This window comes from Betta splendens, chromosome 17 (assembly GCF_900634795.4).
Source record: "Betta splendens chromosome 17, fBetSpl5.4, whole genome shotgun sequence".
Taxonomy (NCBI): domain Eukaryota; kingdom Metazoa; phylum Chordata; class Actinopteri; order Anabantiformes; family Osphronemidae; genus Betta; species Betta splendens.
Window position 1 is genome coordinate 5,979,933 of NC_040897.2, and position 20,356 is coordinate 6,000,288.

The 20,356-nt window shown below is 47.5% G+C and overlaps 2 protein-coding genes across 6 annotated transcripts; both read left to right on the forward strand.

Annotated features, from left to right (window-relative positions):
- The first annotated feature begins 7,761 nt into the window (after nt 1-7,761).
- Nucleotides 7,762-11,207, forward strand: LOC114845018 (phospholipid hydroperoxide glutathione peroxidase-like). The gene is made up of 7 exons (XM_029132750.2): nt 7,762-7,912; nt 8,520-8,614; nt 8,860-9,004; nt 9,256-9,407; nt 10,061-10,085; nt 10,206-10,265; nt 10,689-11,207. The coding sequence occupies exons 1-7, from the start codon at nt 7,847-7,849 to the stop codon at nt 10,725-10,727; spliced, it is 582 nt and encodes a 193-aa protein (XP_028988583.1). The 5' UTR covers nt 7,762-7,846; the 3' UTR covers nt 10,728-11,207.
- Nucleotides 11,208-11,754: 547 nt separating this feature from the next.
- Nucleotides 11,755-19,393, forward strand: LOC114844934 (phosphatidylinositol 4-phosphate 5-kinase type-1 gamma-like). Of its 5 annotated transcripts, none has more exons than XM_029132630.3 (18): nt 11,756-12,087; nt 13,530-13,558; nt 13,670-13,759; nt 13,849-13,979; nt 14,076-14,193; nt 14,344-14,496; nt 14,805-15,104; nt 15,184-15,407; nt 15,480-15,563; nt 15,656-15,704; nt 15,801-15,885; nt 15,967-16,143; nt 16,230-16,374; nt 16,453-16,521; nt 16,623-17,073; nt 17,510-17,584; nt 18,090-18,173; nt 18,262-19,393. In XM_029132630.3, the coding sequence occupies exons 1-18, from the start codon at nt 11,994-11,996 to the stop codon at nt 18,262-18,264; spliced, it is 2,361 nt and encodes a 786-aa protein (XP_028988463.1). In that variant the 5' UTR covers nt 11,756-11,993; the 3' UTR covers nt 18,265-19,393. The 5 variants fall into 5 exon arrangements, 3 of the variants coding, with proteins under 3 accessions (XP_028988463.1, XP_028988465.1, XP_028988464.1); XR_003783785.3 differs by lacking the exon at nt 17,510-17,584 and adding an exon at nt 17,207-17,241 and having other exon boundaries at nt 11,757-12,087; XR_003783784.3 differs by having other exon boundaries at nt 11,755-12,087; nt 17,510-18,173.
- The last annotated feature ends 963 nt before the right edge of the window (nt 19,394-20,356 follow it).

Here is a 20,356-nt window from a genome sequence, read left to right on the forward strand (position 1 = left end):
GTTACTAAATCACAATGTTGCCGCTGAATCTAAACCAGCTTTGTGCCTCCCTGTGAACGTTTCGCGGACCTAACCTCACATTTATGGCGGTTTCCGTGATGACTAAGATGCGGCGCTACTACTGAGGTGCTATTTAAAGACACGCTCCTACTGTATGAGCGGAACAAAAGGAACAAAGCTCCTATACGGTTGTTCGCCTTCTGTTAATTACCTCGTCTGCTAGAAATCCTCAGTCCACCTTCAGATAAATCAGCTGAAGATGATTCCTGTCACTTATTATGCAGTTACAGTCAAATGAGGAGGCTGAGCGTTTGTGGGGATTCGGTTTTAATCAGCTCTTATATTTTTTATTGCACAGATAACAGAGAGTTCTGACAGAGCTCGTCGTGTGATGTAACTGTGAGAAACTGTGACACCTGTCGCAGCAGAAAAAAAAAACCACACACTGTGACTTTGAACAGTCAAGAAACATTAAACGCTTCAGAGAACAATGTCGAGATGAATCCATCCATATGACAAACCGTCTGGCTGTTGTTGTTAGATAAATTATTATATTCCCGGCTCGCTTGCTTCTTACAGTATATGAGCCGACTCACTCACATTCCATTTGTTCTTAGTCGTAATGAATCATCAGCGGCTCCACCTCGAGCCCACGCGTTCGGTGGATGCGCCCCTGTTACCCCGTTAACCGGCTTCCGTGCCGAGGTTCCCCGTCCTTCCGCCTCCACGTCACATTCCCGGTCCCACCCAAAGGTGTGGAGCCCGCAGCCTGTCGGGGTGTCGGACGTGAGGGAGGACCTATACAGTGGCGACACAATAGCGGGCCGCACTTACCGCAGCCACGCAGCCTGCGTTTATTTCTGTCGCTCGCACTCCCACAAACTCCAGTTGGAGACTTCTCAGCCTCCACCGCAGGTGCCAGCAAACTTCTCAAAGCCATTGTTGTGTTTTCAAAACTCTTACTACTTACGCACCACGTGCTTTTCTCCAGATTTGTAATAAGAAAGAATACAAATTAGCTCCTATTAAGCGTGTTTCCATTTTAAATGCCCGGGAAATCAAGGTGCGGTTCAAAGGGCCTGTGTTATCTTAGCGTTGGGAGCGAATAAAGGACGGGCTTAATGTGCGGCATCCACCTACATACAGCGGCTGCCTCGGCGCTAATCACCGGCAGATCTGATCAGACACAAGCTGGAATGAGCGCGGCGCACATGCTGCTTTTCACACATGCCATCCAATGAAGTGAAATGCACGGTTATTTAGCCTCCGGAACGAGATCGGGAGATACTTTCCTCCTCTGTTGCTAAAGCAACAAGGAAATGTCATGTCCGTGTGCGGCTCAGTGAAGTGAGGCTGGGGGGGTGGATCACTTCTCCCACCCCCCCCGTATCCCCCTGCGCATCCACCTGTCAACGAGCTCCGTCCGTCCACGCCGCTCTTTTCTATAATGTCAATACTGGACAGCTGCAGAAAGAGTTGGGAGGACTTAGGTTCTGATTTATTACAGAGAGCCTACGTGTTGATATTCGATAATTGTGCTGCAATTATCCTATCAATCACGTCTTATTTATAGCGCGCGCGCGAGCACGTGCGTCTTCGCTTGGTTATGCTCGTGAGCCGCGGGAGGAGCGTGATTGCTCGCGTCTCCTGGCGGTGTGTGGTACAACAGCTTCTGCCGTCGCACGCGCTTCGGTCCAACCTGAGCCGGTGACAAAGACGCATCTGTCTCATTAAGTTACGCGGCGCGAAGGCGCGTCGAGCGCAAGAAGCCCGCAGGAATCCTGGGATTTGTGTTGTTATTTTGCAGGAAAGGTTGCTGTTGCGGTTTACTGCATTTATTACGAGGCTGGAAACTGGAGCAAGGCGATTTCAATGCACGGCCATGTTTTTATTAAACAGCTTCACTGTGGTGACATTACGTCTCTTCTAGCTTCCTCCTCTCTTCATTTTCCTCTATGTCTCCACTGAAGGAACCTTGAGGCCATTAAACCACACAGTGGTAAAAGTCATGGGTTCGAAAGGGCCTTAAGGGGGTTCCTGATATTTGCCAAGTTAATGCCTGCAGGAAAACCTAGAAAGGTCTTATAGGTGTGCAAAGAGGACGAGCTCACTGAGATCGCTTTCCCACTGTGTCAGAATCTATTCATCGAAGTCTGACCAGAGATCAGTGCAGGCAGGCGAGCGATGGAAACAATGAGTTCGAGCATTAGAGACATAAACATAACAGGAAATCGCACTGTTAAATTACATTATGAGGCGATTCTCTGCTTGAGTTGCACTCGCGTTGAGTGGACGGTCTCCCACCAATTAGCTGACGATAATCAAGTCGTTCGCCCGAGGGACGGACAGGAAACGCAGCGGGGTGTGGACTGAGACGAGAGAAGGCAGGAAGGGAGGTGAAAAGCAACACGGGTCAGTAATAAGGGAAGCAAATGGAAAAGATAATAAATGTACGAGAAGGATGGAGGCGCAGAGGCAGCAGGTGAAGCTAATACACTCATCTCTCCTTTGAAAGGAGCAAAGGTTCGACGGCCGGCGGCGCATCTCACACATTAATAGTCTAAAATGACTTGAATCCCAACTAGTGTGTTTCCAGCAGAGGCACTTTGGACGCTGTTTATCTGACATGACTCACGTCCTCTGTCTCCCTTTCAAGCGCCGACGCCGCGTCGCCTCGGGCCGCGGAACCTTTGTTGAGCGGCCATATTTATCTGCTCATTGACTTTCAGGAGTCCGTGCATCTTGAAGTCAATTTCCTCCAATAAGCTGCAGCCGCCTGGCTGGTGTCACTTCGTCAATGCGTGGAACAAAGCCTGCGGACGGATCTGTCCGTCAGCTTGGACTCCTGCCTGTCTGTCAGCCAGGTACCGGCATCGTTTCTGTAGCTGATAACCATCACCCGTAATTATAGATACATTTCTATTTTCACCATCACATGATGAGAATCGCCCACTCGGGAAGCGGTGACATGCGTCCATCTTAACTGCTTCTCCTGTTAACAGGTGTTATACACGCTGGCAGTCAGACAGAACCATCCGCTTTATCGTTGGTACAATTTCGGGCCACCAATTAAGAGACTGCGTGTCTAAGGGTGCATTTCTGTGGACGCTGGAGGTGGAGGAAACCATAGTTGGAGCATCTTGGTGGGTTTTCTCTCCCACTCTGTCCTTTTAAATACATTACTGCATCCCAGAGGTTTCTCCGCTGAAGCTCAAACTGGGCAATAAGTGGCCTCCGAATCATTTATTTTGCGTTGTTAGATTTTTTTTAATGTCCCTCCGCCTCATTGCCTCCCAGCGGGGGCCGCGTTCCATGGTTAATGAGCCGCGCCTTCCTCCTCGCAGATGTGACGCTTCCAGTTACAGCTGACGTCTTCGCTTCTTGTTTTGTCAGACTGTAGAAGCCTTTGTCTGGTACAGAGCTTCCTCGCTGTGTTTCTGCCAGTGTCGTTGCTGGGCGTCTTCTGATCCCTCGTCTTTTCTCTGGCAGCGCAGGTCCTGAATTGACATGAAGCGAACTTTTAAGCTTGTGTGTGTTTTTGCGCTTCAACTTCTCTAAATTAATTGGTCGAATAACTGAACATCCTTTGCAGTGTCATAATTTTCTTTGAGACTGTTCATTATGTTTTGTTTAAGGCATTTGTGTTTTGAATTATGAGAAGTAAATTGCTGAAAAACTTAAAATCAACAACATCAATTCACTAATAGACAATCTGTATATTTCTGACTACACTGATTACTGAATGAACGGTTCAGGAGACAACATGTTTGGAAACTTTTGGACGGCAGGGTCGTCACTTAACTGAAACAAAGAATTGATTTATTTGAGGCTCCAGCGCTTACGGGCAGGTTGAGCAGCGGCGGCTGGAGCTGCAGGTATTAAATTGATCCTGAGATGGATTTGAGCGATGCGGGTGTAGGATGTAGCGAGCGAGCTGCCAATTGCCTGTCAGTGTAACACGGAGCACTTCAACACGTGTCACGCCTGCCTGGTCTCACTGGTTGTCTCTCAAGGAAGACGGAGGATACAGAGGCTGATCGGGACTATTGAGACGCAGCCATGGGAAGCCGACCGCAGACTACAAACCTGTTGCCTTGCCAACCAAGCCCCTCAGAGTGTGAGGGTTAAACGTAAAGGATGCTCTGCCAGTGCAAATATAGGCTGCCATCTGTTTTCATTACACTCCTTTTGTTATGTATGCTGAAACGCGGTGTCACGCCGTTAGCGCTTCTGTTGCAAGAAAAGAGGAAAGCAACTCGTCTCAGCATTTCTTTTTTTAACTCCCAGAGGTGACTCTCTCCTGTAAACTACGAAGCAAACTCTTCTGAGAAGACTTCACAGTTTTGCAAGCAACTTAATAATTATTTGTGACTATTAATCTGTAGTCGAGCCCACAGAGATATTGCAAAGAAGTGAAAACAGCAAACTTGTTGCTTAGGAACAGTGAGAAATAACCCTAACTTTTCTTGAAGCATCTGATCTTATCTCCCATGGTGCACAAATCTGTGTGTGTGTGTGTGTGTGTGTGCGTGTGTGTGTGTGTGTGTGTGTGTGTGTGTGTGTGTGTGTGTGTGTGTGTGGTCAGATTTTATTTTAATACCATTGTCAGTAGACTTATTTTGGTCTTATATAGACATTTACGTCAGTCTACATTTAGGTCTACACTACTTTACAAAGGGTGGGGTGGAGGTTGGTTCTAGTATTGGGGTTAGATTCAGATTTGATGTTTATGGCTGGGGTCAGATGTGGTGTAAGGGTTATAATCTGCAGTGTGTGTGTGTGTGTGTGTGTGTGTGTGTGTGTGTGTGTGTGTGTGTGTGTGTGTGTGTGTGTGTGTCACAGGGGGTGGTGGCAGCTGGGGGAGTCAGGTTTAGCAGAGGTTGTTTCTAGGCAACAGGTTTTTTTCCCCTTGAATATGAAACTTGTTTCTCTGTGTTTTTTGCCTCTTCCTATTCATTAGAGCCATTTTTATCCAATAGCATTTCTCATTATTCAGGCAGGGTTAACTGGTGTTCTGGTGGATGAACCTGGACAGGGTCAAAAACAAAGCTGCTCAGTCCTCCTCCTATAAAGATGTCACACATTTCTTATGATGGACGCTGCTGGTTTCCATTAACACAGAACCACGACCCAGTGCCTTGCCTCAGATGACACCAGTTCCTTAAATGACCACATGTGAGAATTGCAAAAGTAAACAAACAAACAGCTAAACAGACTTTTGTTAACTTTGGACGTAGCATCCAATGAGGTAGCTGTGTAATCAGGATGACATATGTGTGTCATGCAGCATCTTATTAGCTGCATTGCTTTAATTAAAGTAGTGTGTGTGTGTGTGTGTGTGTGTGTGTGTGTGTGTGTGTGTGTGTGTGTGTGTGTGTGTGTGTGTGTGTGTGTATGTGTGTGTGTGCGTGCAACAGGTGCATGGAACATTATTTAATGACTTTACAGTGTGTGTAAAGTCAAACAATAATTAATGTCAGAGCTTAGCTGCACTGGGTAAGTGAAGCAAAGGCACGGCTAGAACCTTCTGCGTTATTTCATAAGTGTATGCTACGATGGTGCAGGCTGAGGAGAGACTAATTACAGCACATATCCCTCACACACACACACACACACACACACACACACACACACACACACACACACACACACACACACACACACACACACACACACCGGTCAGATAGTACAGCCTTTTACAGTAGAACCCCTCTGATTTGAGTTTTAATTGGCCTTGTACTGTATTTGAGGAGTTAATTAAAGGCTCTAAACTGGATGTTTCAGGTGGAAACCTGTGGTGTGTTCTGTGTTTTATCAAACCCTAATTAAATGCCTCGTCCTCAGAAGACATGACCTCGGTGGTCACCCAAATACTGAGCTAGCGACTGAGTGTGTTGGTGGACAGAAAAAAACGCAGCTTCCTCTAACAGTGAGTTTGAAAGCAGCATTCCACTAATTATTTTTAAACCACAGTTCAGACTGGTGGTTTGGTCAAATTACTTTCTTTTTTTAAACCTCACTCAGTCATGATGAGGCCTAATGACATAAAAACTGTACTGAACCACCAGTTAATCATAAGTCTGGAAAACACACATTTCAACCCATGTGTCTATAGTCTAACAGACATAAACAACATTTACTTTGCACCTTCCGTTGGATCGTTTGTATCAAATCCTTCATCAGTGCTCAGTTTCACATATGAATAGTCCATTTGTACAGTAGAAGCACAATGTGATTTAATGGAAACTTTAATAGTTGTGCCAGTTTAACGTCAGACCAGAGGCTATTTCAAACCACTGTCCCAGAACAAGAACGTCCTTGGCCTAATATAAAAGCAGTAAAACGTTCTGATGATTCACAAGAGGAAAGCGGGTTTTCAAGCTTGACTGGTTAGAGTCTCTGTGGATTTACATAGATAAACCTCTTTACTATAATCCTTTAAATCTCTAAATATGACACAAAAAAGTCTGAAAAGCCAAAAAAGACAAATACATTAACTGATTATTCTTAAAATCTGGGGTTAACATTGTCACATTAGTAAACTGGATACCTGTACCAGAATTCATGTAGAAGCCTTATCATGTCTTAAATGTGATCCTTCTTTTACAACAATACTTATCTTCCTACAGATGGATAGTGCACTCTGTTGGAAGAACAATGGAATTACACTCTTGTTTTAAACAAATTGTCGTAAAAGTAACTTGACTCTAAAATCAATCAAGAGCAAAGTACTAAGGCACCATTATCTCAATGCTACATTTTAGTATTTCTCATATTAATATTACAAACTCTTTCTCACAGGTTCATCAGTGATGACCATTATCAATTACTGGACTTCTTTAGCAGCTTTAATGGCCAAGTTTGCACAGGACAACCAAGGAATTGCATGTGGTCTGATTGGTCTTTGTTCCCTCAGAAAAAACACAATTATATACTATTTTAAATATAGACAAATAATAAACAGTAAAAACGGTGGCTCACTATGTGACATTCAAACTTGGTTTAAAAGTGGTTATTGCACATATATTGTTCAATTGCACTGAGTCATTATTATGTGTGTAGAGTTCAGCTCAGAAACAGCCTGGGGGAAGAAGCTGGGTTTGTGTCTGCTGGTTCTGCCAGAGGGGAGGAGTTTAAACAGTTTGTGTGCAGGGTGTGGGGTCAGCAGTGACGTTGACAGCCCGTTTTTTGAGTCTGGCCCGGTACAGGTGCTCAATAGAAGGAAGCTCAGTCCTGATGATCTTTTCTGCTGACCGACCACCCGCTGCAGTCTGTGTCTGTCCTGCTTGGTGGTTGAGCCAAACCACACAGTGATGGAGGTGCACAGGACAGACTGGATGATGGCCGTGTAAAAGATGATCAGCAGCTCCTGGGGCAGATAAAACTTAGGACCCTGAAGGAGTGAACGGTAGACATTGTGTTATTGTGGATGGTGGGGGGCATCCTTGCTATGCGCCGGTACTGATGGTGCCAGATATGATGCTACCCAGCCTCACCGCTGCCTCCTGTCAATCAGGAAGCTCCTGATCCACTGGCACGTGGGATTGGGGACGGTGAGCTGGGTCAGTTTATGGTTACAGTTAGGGTGATGGTAAGATTAAAATCCAAACTGAAAGTAGGTGCACACGTAACGTTTGTTGCTGCATAAATAAAGTGTAAAGATGCTCCAAAATTTACCTGGAGTCCACATTCGCAGCTTCCTGTTTTATGTTTCCTCAATATTGTATTGGTGCTCAATGATTTGGACTCCCGGGCAGACCGGAAGTAGACCTCTGTAGAAAAAGATTGGTGCGCAAGCCGTAAATGGGCGGGGCTCCGAGTCACGTGACCCCTCAACGTAGCCTCAATGTGGCTCAGGGGACCGTCACTGCTGTTGGGTCTGGTGGGGACCAGAGGTTTGCTGAGAAGCATGGTGAGTTCATAGATTATCACAATTAGCCTTTTTTTTCTTGTTTTCTGGTGAATGCTGTGGTCAAAACATGAACGAATCTCTCTACTCATTAAAGCACAGGTCTATTTTTAAAAGCCGTGTAACGGACAAATGTGTCCGATGCTGACGCAACCGCTAATGCTAACGTTAGCTCCGTGTGTCAACTCTCCTGTAATGACGACGCTGACACTTCGTTAAGCGTCCAACAGCAGAATTTTACTAAAATGCTACTAGTTTCACTCAGATGTAGAATTTATTGAATCACCGCGTGCTGTGCTTTGAAAACAACGATGTTATCAGTTGACTGTGTTGCAGCACTAGCGTTGTCATAAGACACTGTTTGCGTTGCTCGTAATCTTCAGTGATAATCTAGCTTGTGATGGAAATAAACTTCAAGGCAGGAGAAAGTTCACCGTTTGTGCACAGTCTTTGTGTCGCCGCCAACGCCGACAGACGGCTACGCTGATCAGGCGTTGATTTGGCACTCGAATTCCCCCACCGTGGCATGAATAAACTTCATCTTATCTTGTTTTATGAAACTTTAGCCACAGTTTACTGATACAGCCGTCTGTTGTCACCTTTTGTGCAGTGTGCTCAGGTAGGAGACTGGCAGACCGCCAAGTCGATCTACGAGTTTTCTGCCAAGGACATTGATGGCAATGAGGAATCACTGGAGAAATACAGGTAAAGTATGAACACTGGATGAACAGTTGTTGGATGATTTCAGGACCGTTCACTCAACAGCAACATGAAGTGTTACAAGCATTCATGGAGCAACATGTCTAAACCATGTCATAGGTGAAATTCTCTGGAAGTTGAGTCATGGCTTTTGACTAACTGCTTTGTTTTTAAATACTTATTTAGAAATTTGAGACCTGTCATATTGTGAATTAGTGTCTTCGCTCAACTTCTTTGTTTTCCCCTATCAGAGGCTATGTATGCATCATAGTCAACGTGGCCTCTAAATGAGGAAAAACCAGAGTAAACTACACTCAGCTAGCGAGAATGCACGACTCCTATGCTGAAAAAGGTTTACGCATCCTGGGCTTCCCATGCAACCAGTTTGGAGGACAGGTAACAAGTCATTCTGGCCTGGTCTGAACACTCATGAACTGTTTATTTACTACCTGTTTGTTTCACAATGTACAATCACTTTATTAGGGTTTTAAATTATTCTTCCTCTTTAAACTTTATTCCCCAATAATCATTGTCCAGCTCAGTACTTATACTGAACACAGCATTTGTAATGCAGTCTGATCGACCTTGTGTTTCGTTAAGTTCTAAAGTGTAATTCAAGTTTTCCCAATTGTTTTAATGTATTTCAGGAGCCAGGCACTGACGCAGAGATTAAAGAGTTTGCTAAAGGCTACAACGCAGAGTTTGACCTTTTCAGCAAGATTGAGGTGAATGGAGACAACGCTCACCCTCTGTGGAAGTGGATGAAGGCTCAGCCCAAAGGCAAAGGAACCCTGGGAAAGTGAGTTACCCTCTTATTTGCTTGTTGTTTAGAATAATAGATCATTTCAAGAATGAGTTATTTTAGCACTATCCTACATGTCTTTTTGGGGGTAATGTCTTTGTGTGATTGTGTATTCTATTGTGAGCTTGTGAGAAACAACATTGAGTTTTGCACAGTTGGACCAAGCATTTTAATTTAATGGAATCCTCTGACAAGAAAACAAACTTTTAAAAAAAGAAAGACACAGAATCTTAATCTTTAGTAGTTCCTAAATGTATTAACACAGTTTTGTAAAAGTGGTGAGTTCTTGTAAGTTAATATGACTGATGACGTTTTTCCACATTGCACTTTTGCAATGGGGGGGGGGGGGTTGGAATGAGATAATTTTGATTTAGCCAAGCCTTGAATGGGAACATAGTGTGCAATGTACCACTTCAGTTTCTTCCCCTGCCATGATTCTTCCTCTTTGCTTAACTTAAGACCTGTTTCACAGTTTTGACAATCCCTATTTTAGTAAAATTGTCTTCTTTACTGATCAACAAAGACTGTGACTCTCAAGAAGAGTCCCTGGTCCTTTGTACAGTAACCTGCTTCAATTCAAGCTAAACGCAGCCATCTGTGTGCTAAAGCCTTACAGTTGTGTTGTAGTAACATCTGTCTTCTTTCCACAGTTCCATTAAATGGAACTTCACAAAGGTAATTTACAATGTTTAATTTAGAAACAATGTAGCAATTTTATTTTTTCCAAATAAAGGTTCATAAATTACCAGCCACAGTTTCTATAGAAATTATTTGACTTCCGTCTTTCTTCATCAGTTTCTTATAAACAGAGAGGGACAAGTGGTGAAGAGATACGGCCCCACCGATGATCCCGTTGTAAGTAGTTGTATTGTTATTGCTTTGTGTGCTGTAAACCAGTGGTCCAATACCCCAGGAACCCAGGACTCAGGAGCTGCGAAACTTAACTTACATTAATTCATTTTTATTTATTATGTCGTTCTGAACAATATTTTATTTTGGACAATTACCTTTTTAATCCCTTTAATAAATCCTTCTATGACACTTGCCTTGTTAATGTGTCTTACCTCCAACTGCTACCCTCAAAGGGTTAAACCCGACAGTATCACCAAAAAGGTTGGGGACCGCTGCTTTATTAAAGCACCTCCACCTTTACATACATTTAGTGTCGATTAGTAATTAATATGATGTGCATATTCCTAAATGAACGGAAGCAGAAACACTACTACATTGTTTTGATGTCGTTAAGATTTGCAGTCATTTCTCTTTGTTTCTCTGCAGGTGGTGGAGAAGGACCTGCCCACCTACCTCCAATACTAGGTCCTGACTATTCACATGAGCTTCAGTGTTTTGGAGTGTGTGTATCTGGACCAGTGACGGTCTCTCTGTAAACCTTACATTGGGGAGGGCAGACCTGATGATCCTCAGCGTGCAAATAATTTTTCCAGAGCGCACACACACCAAACACTAAGAGCAGGTGAAAGTCCTTTACTAGTCATTCAGAGAACCTTCAACCTTGAAACAGCGTATTCTTCCTTTTAATCGCAAACCTGCTAGTTCTTTATTAGTGTGAAACAACACCTATCCATGGCTTTTTGTGTTGCATGGACACATGCCAAATGTTTTGCACCAAATTCTGCAATGCTATAAATAATTTCTCACAAACTACCCAACAGCTTGTTGTTGTACAATGACTTGTCCTGCCATAATAAATGGTAAATGAATGCTGTCTTAGACACAGATTGTCATTTCAGATGCACTGAAAAAAAAAGTATTAAAATGACATCACGTGAATCTCAATCTTTAGTTCCTGGTCTGTTATTTTAGTATTGTTTTACAATAGATATGACGCTATAATCTTAAACCCAGCTAATGGTTTGGCCCTGGTAAAATCTGGCATCTGTTACTGTTTTGAAAATCTAGTCAGACAATTTAATAAGATTTGTTTTTGTTTCTTTAACATTATTTTTTGGCTTCTTCAGCTCTGACCGCTGTGACAGATTTACAGAACTGAGCATTGTTAGCCGTTAGCATTCAGCTGGTTTAGGTCCGCTGTTGTTCCGCCTGATTTTAATGAGTCACCTTTTAGACGCACAGAAGTTAAAAAAAAAATTATATATTTGTCAAACAACTTTAAGTCCTCAAAAAAATCATTATTTTCTTTATTTAATGAAGAAAGCACAATATAATATTGAAGGCATCAAAACTGGTTTTTACATTATTCTCATTCTTAAAGTGTTTTGAACATACGTTTCTTTTCCAGAGCAGTTTTTTCACCTTTTGGTTCAGTGTTCATTAAATGTACACCTTTAATAAAAGGTATTACAGCGTGTAAGTGTAAAACACAGCGGGCGCGTCGCGTGTGGGAGCGGCGTGGTGCCGCAGCACCAGCCGCTGCGTGCGGATGACGCACGGCGGCAGACGTGATCCGCACCGCTGCCTCCGAGCGCGACGCCTGGCGACGACTCAACGCCGCCGGAGACGCGTAGGCTGCCGTTTCACGAGCACGATGGAGAAGTGACGGAACCGCAGCGTCGCCCTGATCATCTGCTTCCCGGAGAGGAGACACGGCGGTGCGTCCTGGAGATGGACCGGAGCGCTGCGGAACCCGCGGATGACGGAGCCGCGACGAAGGCGGCGGACTCCGGCCTCTGTCTGCAGCTCGACTCGGAGGACACCGGTGCGTATTGTCTCTTACTGTCCACCGCTGACACGTAGCCGCGGGCGAAAGAACACACATTAAACCGTATCTATGTGAGTTAAATGGCCATGAGTGTCGTGCTTGAGGACGAGGGCGAGCTGTGGGTTAAAAGTTTCATGTGAGCTGGAGTCTGTGATGCGCAGGCAGCATCAGCATCAGTGTAGAACACACGGGGCTCGGATCCCTGACCTTTCACCATCTCAACGGTGCCTTACATAACCACACACGCTAATCTTCATGTTGATGTCCAACATCAGTGGCGTAACTAGAACTATAAAGTTTGGGCTGAAAGGTTTGTCCAGCGCACACAACACCAACACCAGTTTTATGACCTCCCAGTAAATCCCAGTTTATTACTCGCAGTCAGACTGGTGATCGTAACATTACCTTCGTCCCTCACGCTGCTCCTGCAGCTTTGAGGCGCGTCGTTTCTACCTGACCTTAATCCCACAAAGACTCTTTGTGCGCTACTCATTGTTGTGGGTCACAGATTATGATGCAGGTGACAGGTGTGTGTCCTGTCAGTGCCACAACAACAACAACAACAACAGTGTCTCTTGTTTATTGCTTGCACCATAAATAACTTTTATGGAAGCAACGCTAAAGTCCACCGCTTCAGTCCAGAGTCTAGTGTGAATAATGTGTCAACATGTATTAAATATACAAAACGATGGAACCAGTCAATCAGTCATTACCAGCATGTTTATCTTAAAGGCCACAGGCTTCAAGAATTTAAACTAAACATAATCCTCCATTTTTGAGGTGACATGAAATGATGGGTTCCAATAAGGAGCCATTAGGATGCAGATGCTGCTGCTGTCGGGCCTCGGTGACAGCAACATCTGCTGCAGAGTGTGCTTTAACGTGGCTTAGAGAGTCATTATCCCCCGCTCCGTCAGCAGCACTTCCTTAATCCTCCCCCTCGCACGACCCGGGGTGGACGACGAAGCCACGCGTTGCCCGTTCTGCTGCAGGAGGCGGAGGCGGAGGCGTCCCGCTTCGCCCTGCGGCCTCCTCTCCCGTCCCCTCTCGTAGGCAGTGGAGACACAGTCCGTTGTGTCCTTCGCGTCCTCTTAATCCCCGCGTGCGATTGGCAGGCGATGGGATCTGGAGGCCTCGGCCAGTGACGGTCCAGATTAGAGAGGAAGGCGAGCCAATCGTGTGCTGCCTTTGTCGGGACAAACCGAGCTGATCCATTTAGCTGTGGTGCTTTGACTGGTGAATGCTACCTGTTTCATTTAGTCAACAATCGTGCTGCAGTTGGATTTTTGTCTTTCTGTTCTGGATCATCTAACATTTGGTAACTTACAGTACATATACACGGCACATCACACAGTGCCTCACAGGAATCTCTGTCCTGAATGCAGATTTTGGCATGTTTTCTTTCTCACCTACAGTAACTTCTGCGTCTCCTTCCACAGATTCCACTCAGAGGGTTCAGACCCCAGAGGTAAGAGGCCTGTCTCGCCCGTCTCTCTCCCTTTCTCCGTCCGTATGAATTTGCTGCATGGTTTTAATCCTCATTTCATTCACTGCTTTTCCCTTTTCCTCCCGGTGCCAGATGCCGTCACCTTTCGGAGCGGGTCCGGCCCATGAGAAGAAGATTGGCCACAGGAGGGTGGACGCCTCAGGGGAGACCACCTACAAGAAGGCAGGCTGATCATGGGTTTTTAGGTTTGCTACGCGTCACAATGCCGCCCACGCCTTATTCCGCTCTCTCTCACTGTTCTCCACCTACAGACCACCTCCTCCGCCTTGAAAGGGGCCATCCAACTGGGCATCGGCTACACCGTGGGCAACCTCAGCTCCAAGCCCGAGCGAGATGTTCTGATGCAGGACTTCTACGTGGTGGAAAGCATCTTCTTCCCCAGGTGTGTGCTCACGAATGCACGCGTTGTGTTTGTGTTGCTCGAACACACAAGTCTGATAGACCTCCCGTCTCCTTTCGCCTCCTCCTCCCGACACAGCGAGGGCAGCAACCTCACCCCGGCCCACCACTACCCAGACTTCAGGTTTAAAACCTACGCCCCCGTGGCCTTCCGTTATTTCCGAGAGCTGTTCGGGATCCGACCGGACGACTATCTGGTGAGTGTCGCTCGTCCTCAAGGGCGAAGGTGAAGGTGAAGCACTGGGGTTAGTCTTTCTGCTAGCGGTCGCCGTCGCGCCAAGCTAGCAGCACTTGACGTTTCCCCCGCCATCCGAAGCGCTAACGCCCATTGCTTCTGCCTTCTCCAGTACTCGCTGTGCAACGAGCCGCTGATCGAGCTGACCAATCCCGGCGCCAGCGGCTCCATATTCTACGTGACGTGCGACGATGAGTTCATCATCAAAACGGTGCAGCATAAAGAGGCCGAGTTTCTGCAGAAGCTGCTTCCTGGATACTACATGGTAAGCCAAAGCAACCCCAGTGTTAAATTATTAGAATTTTTATAATTATTAATAGAATTTCCTGCACCTTATTATTGACTGTTTGGCAATAAAGGTCATCTTAAGGTCCTTCCTAGTCGTCCTTATCCCCTTTATCCCGTCCCCTGGCGCTGGTTCCAGTCAGCAGGTGGCTTTGTAGGAGGTGGTACCTGACTAAAGCCCAGTCTAAGTCCGGTTAAGCTGCTCAGCAGGGGCACAGCACACATGCACGCGCTGAACGGCAGCATTCGCCCCCCCCCCATATCTCTGACTCCTTCTTCGTCCCCCAGAACTTGAACCAGAACCCCCGGACTCTGCTGCCCAAGTTCTTTGGCCTCTACTGTGTCCAGTGTGGCGGCAAGAACATCCGAGTCATAGTGATGAACAACATCTTGCCCCGCTCCGTACGCATGCACCTCAAATTCGACCTGAAGGGCTCCACGTATAAGCGGCAGGCCTCCAAAAAGGAGAAGGAGAAGTCCAGACCCACCTTCAAAGACCTGGACTTTCTGACCGACATCCCCGACGGCCTCATACTGGACCAGGACACGTACGGCGCTCTGGTCAAAACTCTGCTCCGAGACTGTCGGGTGAGAACCTCAGGACGCGAGGGCGAACGGAAACGGACGAGCTAATTGCTAAAGCAGGGTTTTTTCACGTTTTTCTCAGGTTCTGGAGAGCTTTAAGATCATGGACTACAGTTTGCTGCTGGGGGTCCACAACAAGACCCAAGCGGAGCGGGAGCGTCAGTGTCAGGGCTCGGCTGCAGCGGGCGGCGGTGGCAGCGGCGGCGACGAGAAGAGGCCCGCGGCCCAAAGGGCGCTGTACTCCACAGCCATGGAGTCCATTCAGGGGGACTCCAGGTGCCGAGACACGCTGGACCACGATGACACGTAAGGCAACGCTCCATCACCTTGAATTCACAATGGTGACGTGCAGCGCCATGACCTCCGACCTCTCCACAGGATGGGGGCGATTCCCGCCGTCAGCGGCAAAGGAGAGCGCCTCCTGCTGTTCATCGGGATCATTGACATTCTGCAGTCGTACAGGTGAGAACTGGAGTCGCTGGTGGAGCCGCTGGTGGAGCCGCTGGTTGCTAGGTAACCAGTCCAATAAATTATTTACCGGTCTTGTCCCACAGACTGATTAAGAAACTGGAGCACTCCTGGAAGTCCCTGATCCACGACGGGGTGAGCGCACACACACACACACACACACACACACACACACACACACACACACACACACACACACAAACACATTAAAACGTCTATGTCTCCTGGCAGGACACCGTTTCCGTCCACAAACCCGACTTTTACGCTGAGAGGTTTTACAAATTCTGCAGCGGCATTGTCTTCAAGAAGAGCTCCTGTGAGTTGAGCAGTGCCACCAGACATCGCTCTGCACCCCCCTCCCCCCTCCTCCCCCGTAACGCTTCCCCTGTTCCCACAGCGCTGCGCTCCTCTCCGTCCAAGCGAGGCAGGGGGACTCTCACCAAATCCGGTGGCGGCACCGGTTCGTCCGGGCGCCGGGCGTCGCTCGACGATGAGAGGCAGGAGAACCTGGAACACCTGGAGAACCTGGAGAACCTACGCGGAGCTTCCATATTCCCCATGCTGGACGGCGGCGGTGGGCTCCACACGAGCAGACAGATGAGAACATGCAGCTGCTTTAATGATGAATGCATTACTCACCCCTTCATAACTGTGCCGCAGGTCGAGAGCCGCCGTCCTTTGAAGACGCCACCACCGCCTCCATCGCCACCACGCTCTCCTCCAACAACTCCCTCCCCACCACCCCCTTCGACACGCCGGAGCACCCGCGCTGCAGGCGGCAGATGCTGTCCCCACGCGTGGCCAGGTGAGCGTGAGCTCTGCTGCGGCTGGTCAGGTTTCACTGGGCCGGGTGGGTCTGACCCGGTGCTTCTCCACGTTCCAGGTCACGCCAGGAGATCGTGGAGGTGCACGAGGAGAAGCAGGACACCATAACGGTGGAGGTGGAGCTCAGGTACGTGTGTGTGTGTGTGTGTGTGTGTGTGTGTGTGTGTGTGTGTGTGTGTGTGTGTGTGTGTGTGTGTGTGTTAGTAACGCTGTCGATTCGTCCCACAGTGAGATCCCAAAGAGCACGGAGCTCACGGTGATGGAGCTGTCAGCGGAGCCCCGCCGGCCCGGCTTCCCCCCCTCTACGAGCCCGTCCGCCACCCTTCCTCCCTCCTCCTCCATCTGTCCCTCCACCCAGCCGCTCACCTCGCCCTCGGTTGCCCACACGCTGCCCGTTTTCTCTCCAGTCCCCCGTTCCTCCGTCCCGTCCGCGCTTCCTGCCTCGGGCCTCGGCGCCTCGGCCCCGCCCCCCGGCTCCGCCTTCACCCCCATCCGCCCCACCTCCCCTGGCTCCTCTGCCCAGAGCTCCCCCCACCACCTGCCCTCCACGCCCCCCTCCTCCGCCCCTCCGAGCCCCCGGGTGCCTCGGGGGGAGGCGCGTTCGCCGTGCGGCCAGCTGCCCGGGTCCGGAAGCCACAACTCGCTGGACGGAGAAGTCCAGGTGTCCGACATCTACTTTGTAAGTGTGTGTCAGGCAGCACTCAGATTCACATGAGGTCGGCCGCAGCATGAAAGGCACACGAATCCATAAAGGTTGGAAATCAGTAAAGCTTTTTTTGCTCTGTGTCTTTGATTCCCGGGTTTACTGGCAGTGGCCCAGTCAGGACAGCGTGGTAGAGCTGTGATGGTGAGAGGGTGCACGCACAGCATGCGCCTGCTCCAGTTTAGTTCATGCCTGTGAATGCTTCTGAACGCATCGTTTTACATCATCTCATTCATTTTACATCATTCTCCCTCGTTTCGTTTCATTCCCCGTATCGTGCGCTTTTGCATCTCTGTCTTCATCTGTGTGTGTGTGTGTGTGTGTGTGTGTGTGTGTGTGTGTGTGTGTGTGTGTGTGTGTGTGTGTGTGTGTGTGTGTGTGTGTGTGTGTGTGTGTGTCCGTCCATCGCCAGTATGCAGATGGCAGATACTGGGTGTACTCTCCAGTTCTTGGTCGCCGAAAGCTAAATTCTAGCTCAAGCTACAACGTAAGTCACTGCCAAAGTAGACGGAGTCACTGTAGTAGACGGAGTCACTGCTGGTGTGAGGAGATGTTCCCACCTTCCACTGCATCATCAGAAACCAACGGGCCTATGGCTCCTCAGAAGCAGGACGTGTATTTGAGTTTAGAGCAGCTTCTGACGGCCCATCATGAGCTCGTGCTCAGGGCTCAGGATGTTGGTTTCTGCTGTTACTTTACTGCAGCTGATGTCTTTGTGCTTTTAGTGGCCCCTCAGGCTTCTGCCTCTAGGTTCCAGCACATAGAAGCTGAACACAGCTCTGTCATAAGTCCATCCTGTTTCTAGTCCCATCACACCACTAAGCGCATTAATAACAAAACTACAGATGCAGTATTACCATAGGTATTAGGGGATCTTTCTCCCAGCATGCAACACTGTGGTGATGCCTGTAAATCACAGCCTTTTTAACTCTCCTCTTTCTCTGGTCTCCTCGCCACTACTGCCCCCTGCTGGCTGTGTTTGGCAACTGCAGACTCAGGAGGACCGGAGCTGGGTGTACTCTCCTCTGCACTACAGCTCTGAGCCCAGAAGGGGCTCGGAGGGGGGGAGCGACACAGTGAGTGTTCCTTCATGGCATCTGCTGGACTTCTGTGAAAACCTCTGTTTGCTCCGCTGCTATAAGCTTCTGCCTGTGTCTGTTTCAGTAACCCGGACGAGAGAGAGCGCTGCGATGGGTGATGCCAGAGACTTCCTGCCACCGACAGAAGCTTTGCAACGTGCTGCATGTTTGAGCTCGTGTTGCCAGTTGTGACAAATGTCTGAAGTGTAGAGGGAGGCAAACACACACGCAAAAGAAACAATCATCACGATGTGATGCAAAAATAGCTCTGAGAAAGGGATCATTCTCTGGACAATCGGACTCATACGAAGCCAAGCGATGACAGGGTCCATTGAGTGGTTCTGGTGTCACGCTGCTGCTCCGTGCCAGCTCTGGCTATGCAATATAATGAGTCAATCAGCTGAGTTTAAGATTAATTTCCTAGAAGGACGTTAACGTTGTGCGTCATCTATGTGACTGATCATCTCGTTTTGTTACGTTACCACCACCTGAAACGCTGTGTTTCCTGTTTGACCCCGTGATGTTTGTCGATCCGCCCAGGAACCAGTGAGCCGATGTTCAAAAATGCCTTAGACACACTCATTTTCATAACTGTCTTTTGATTTTTCTTCTTAAAAACTAAAAGTTCTAATCATACAGAATATTTTTTTTGAGTAAATATCAAGACCTTCAGAGTTTTTAACAGTACAGCAGCCATTCATTTTCACGTTCATACTATTTATTTAACAGTGATGAGGCAGTAATGTCAAACTGAATCCTATTCAAACACATGCATGTAGGCCTGTGGTTATCTGTGTGTTAGTTTGCATGTATATAGTGGAATCTACGACCAGGACACATGGAAGACGCTTCTGTCCCACCTGTCAAACTGTTTCTATTGTTGCTATAAATCACTACAGTCAGAATCAGCTGGAAGCATGTTCGCAGCATGAGAAATAAAAAAGTGAGGAAATACTGATTTTCCATATCTTTGATGACACTTACCTTGAAATGAAACAAAATGAAATATATATTTTTTAATATATACATATATATGTAAGAAACTTCTTTTTCCAGACATTGTGACTGCTCATAACAATCTCTCACTGTGGCAATAAGCACTAACGTGTTACTGTAGCCTGTTCTCTGCTTCTGCTGAAGGCAGCCTGCCCGTCTGTTGGCATCGGTCTTTTAGCTGATCACTGTGTTCAAACAAATAAAGATTCTATTACTTAAAATGCGTTGTCGTGGAACTCCGTGTTTTTATAGCCGACGTACCTGAAGCGTCCGCTAGATGGCGCCAGAGAATCTCTAACGCGGTTACCCAGCCAGCTGAAGTATTAAAAAGCTGCCTACAGGCTGTGATTAATTGCACTTTATTTTTCATGGTCTATAAAGGGAGACTCGTATTTACAGGCTTATATATCATCTCCCCACAACCTACTGACATTTAAGCACATAAAGACACAGAGACCCGGTTGCTTAGCGTTGCTCCTAAAAATAAACAGAAATAAAACAGGCAAGGATCAATATGGCTTCAAGGCCCAGGGCTCTTAGCTGCTATAACACAACTAAGGGCCAACGCCGGATCTGTACAGAGAGAGGAGGAGGAGGGAGAACTCAGAGAAAACAGAAAAGCTTCTTGGTGCTTTACACAACCTGTGTGTGCGCAAGGCATCACTCAGGGCGAAAAGTCAGCCGAGCTGCTCCGTGATGGAGTGAGTGATGGACAAGGATCAATAGCTGCCTGACAGCATTGAAACTGGACGTCCCCCTGCTCCTACAGGTCCCTCTGTCCTCTGAACCCACGCGTGGACACGTCATAACCTTTAGTTATGACTTTGGTTAAACGCGGGAAGTCAAGCGTCACCCAATAATGTAGAACAGAAACCAAAAGCACGGCGATGACGGCGAGATCAAAACACAAGGCCCGGTCCTTAAAGCGGCGTGGCTGGTGCAGGGTGTGGGAAACGTGAGCAGTTCAAAGGTAAAATACTCATATCAACCAACACAAATCTCACAGACAGCGCACAACGAACGGGGACACGAGGAGAACACGTGCCGGAGGAGAACCGGGGTGTGAGGGACAAGAGAGCAGAGGAGAACAAAGCGGAGGGAGCCTTAAAACAGGTGGATGATGAGTGGCTGGAGAAGAAGAACTGTGGCAGGAGGGGATTTATGGGGGGGTGTATTATTAAGAA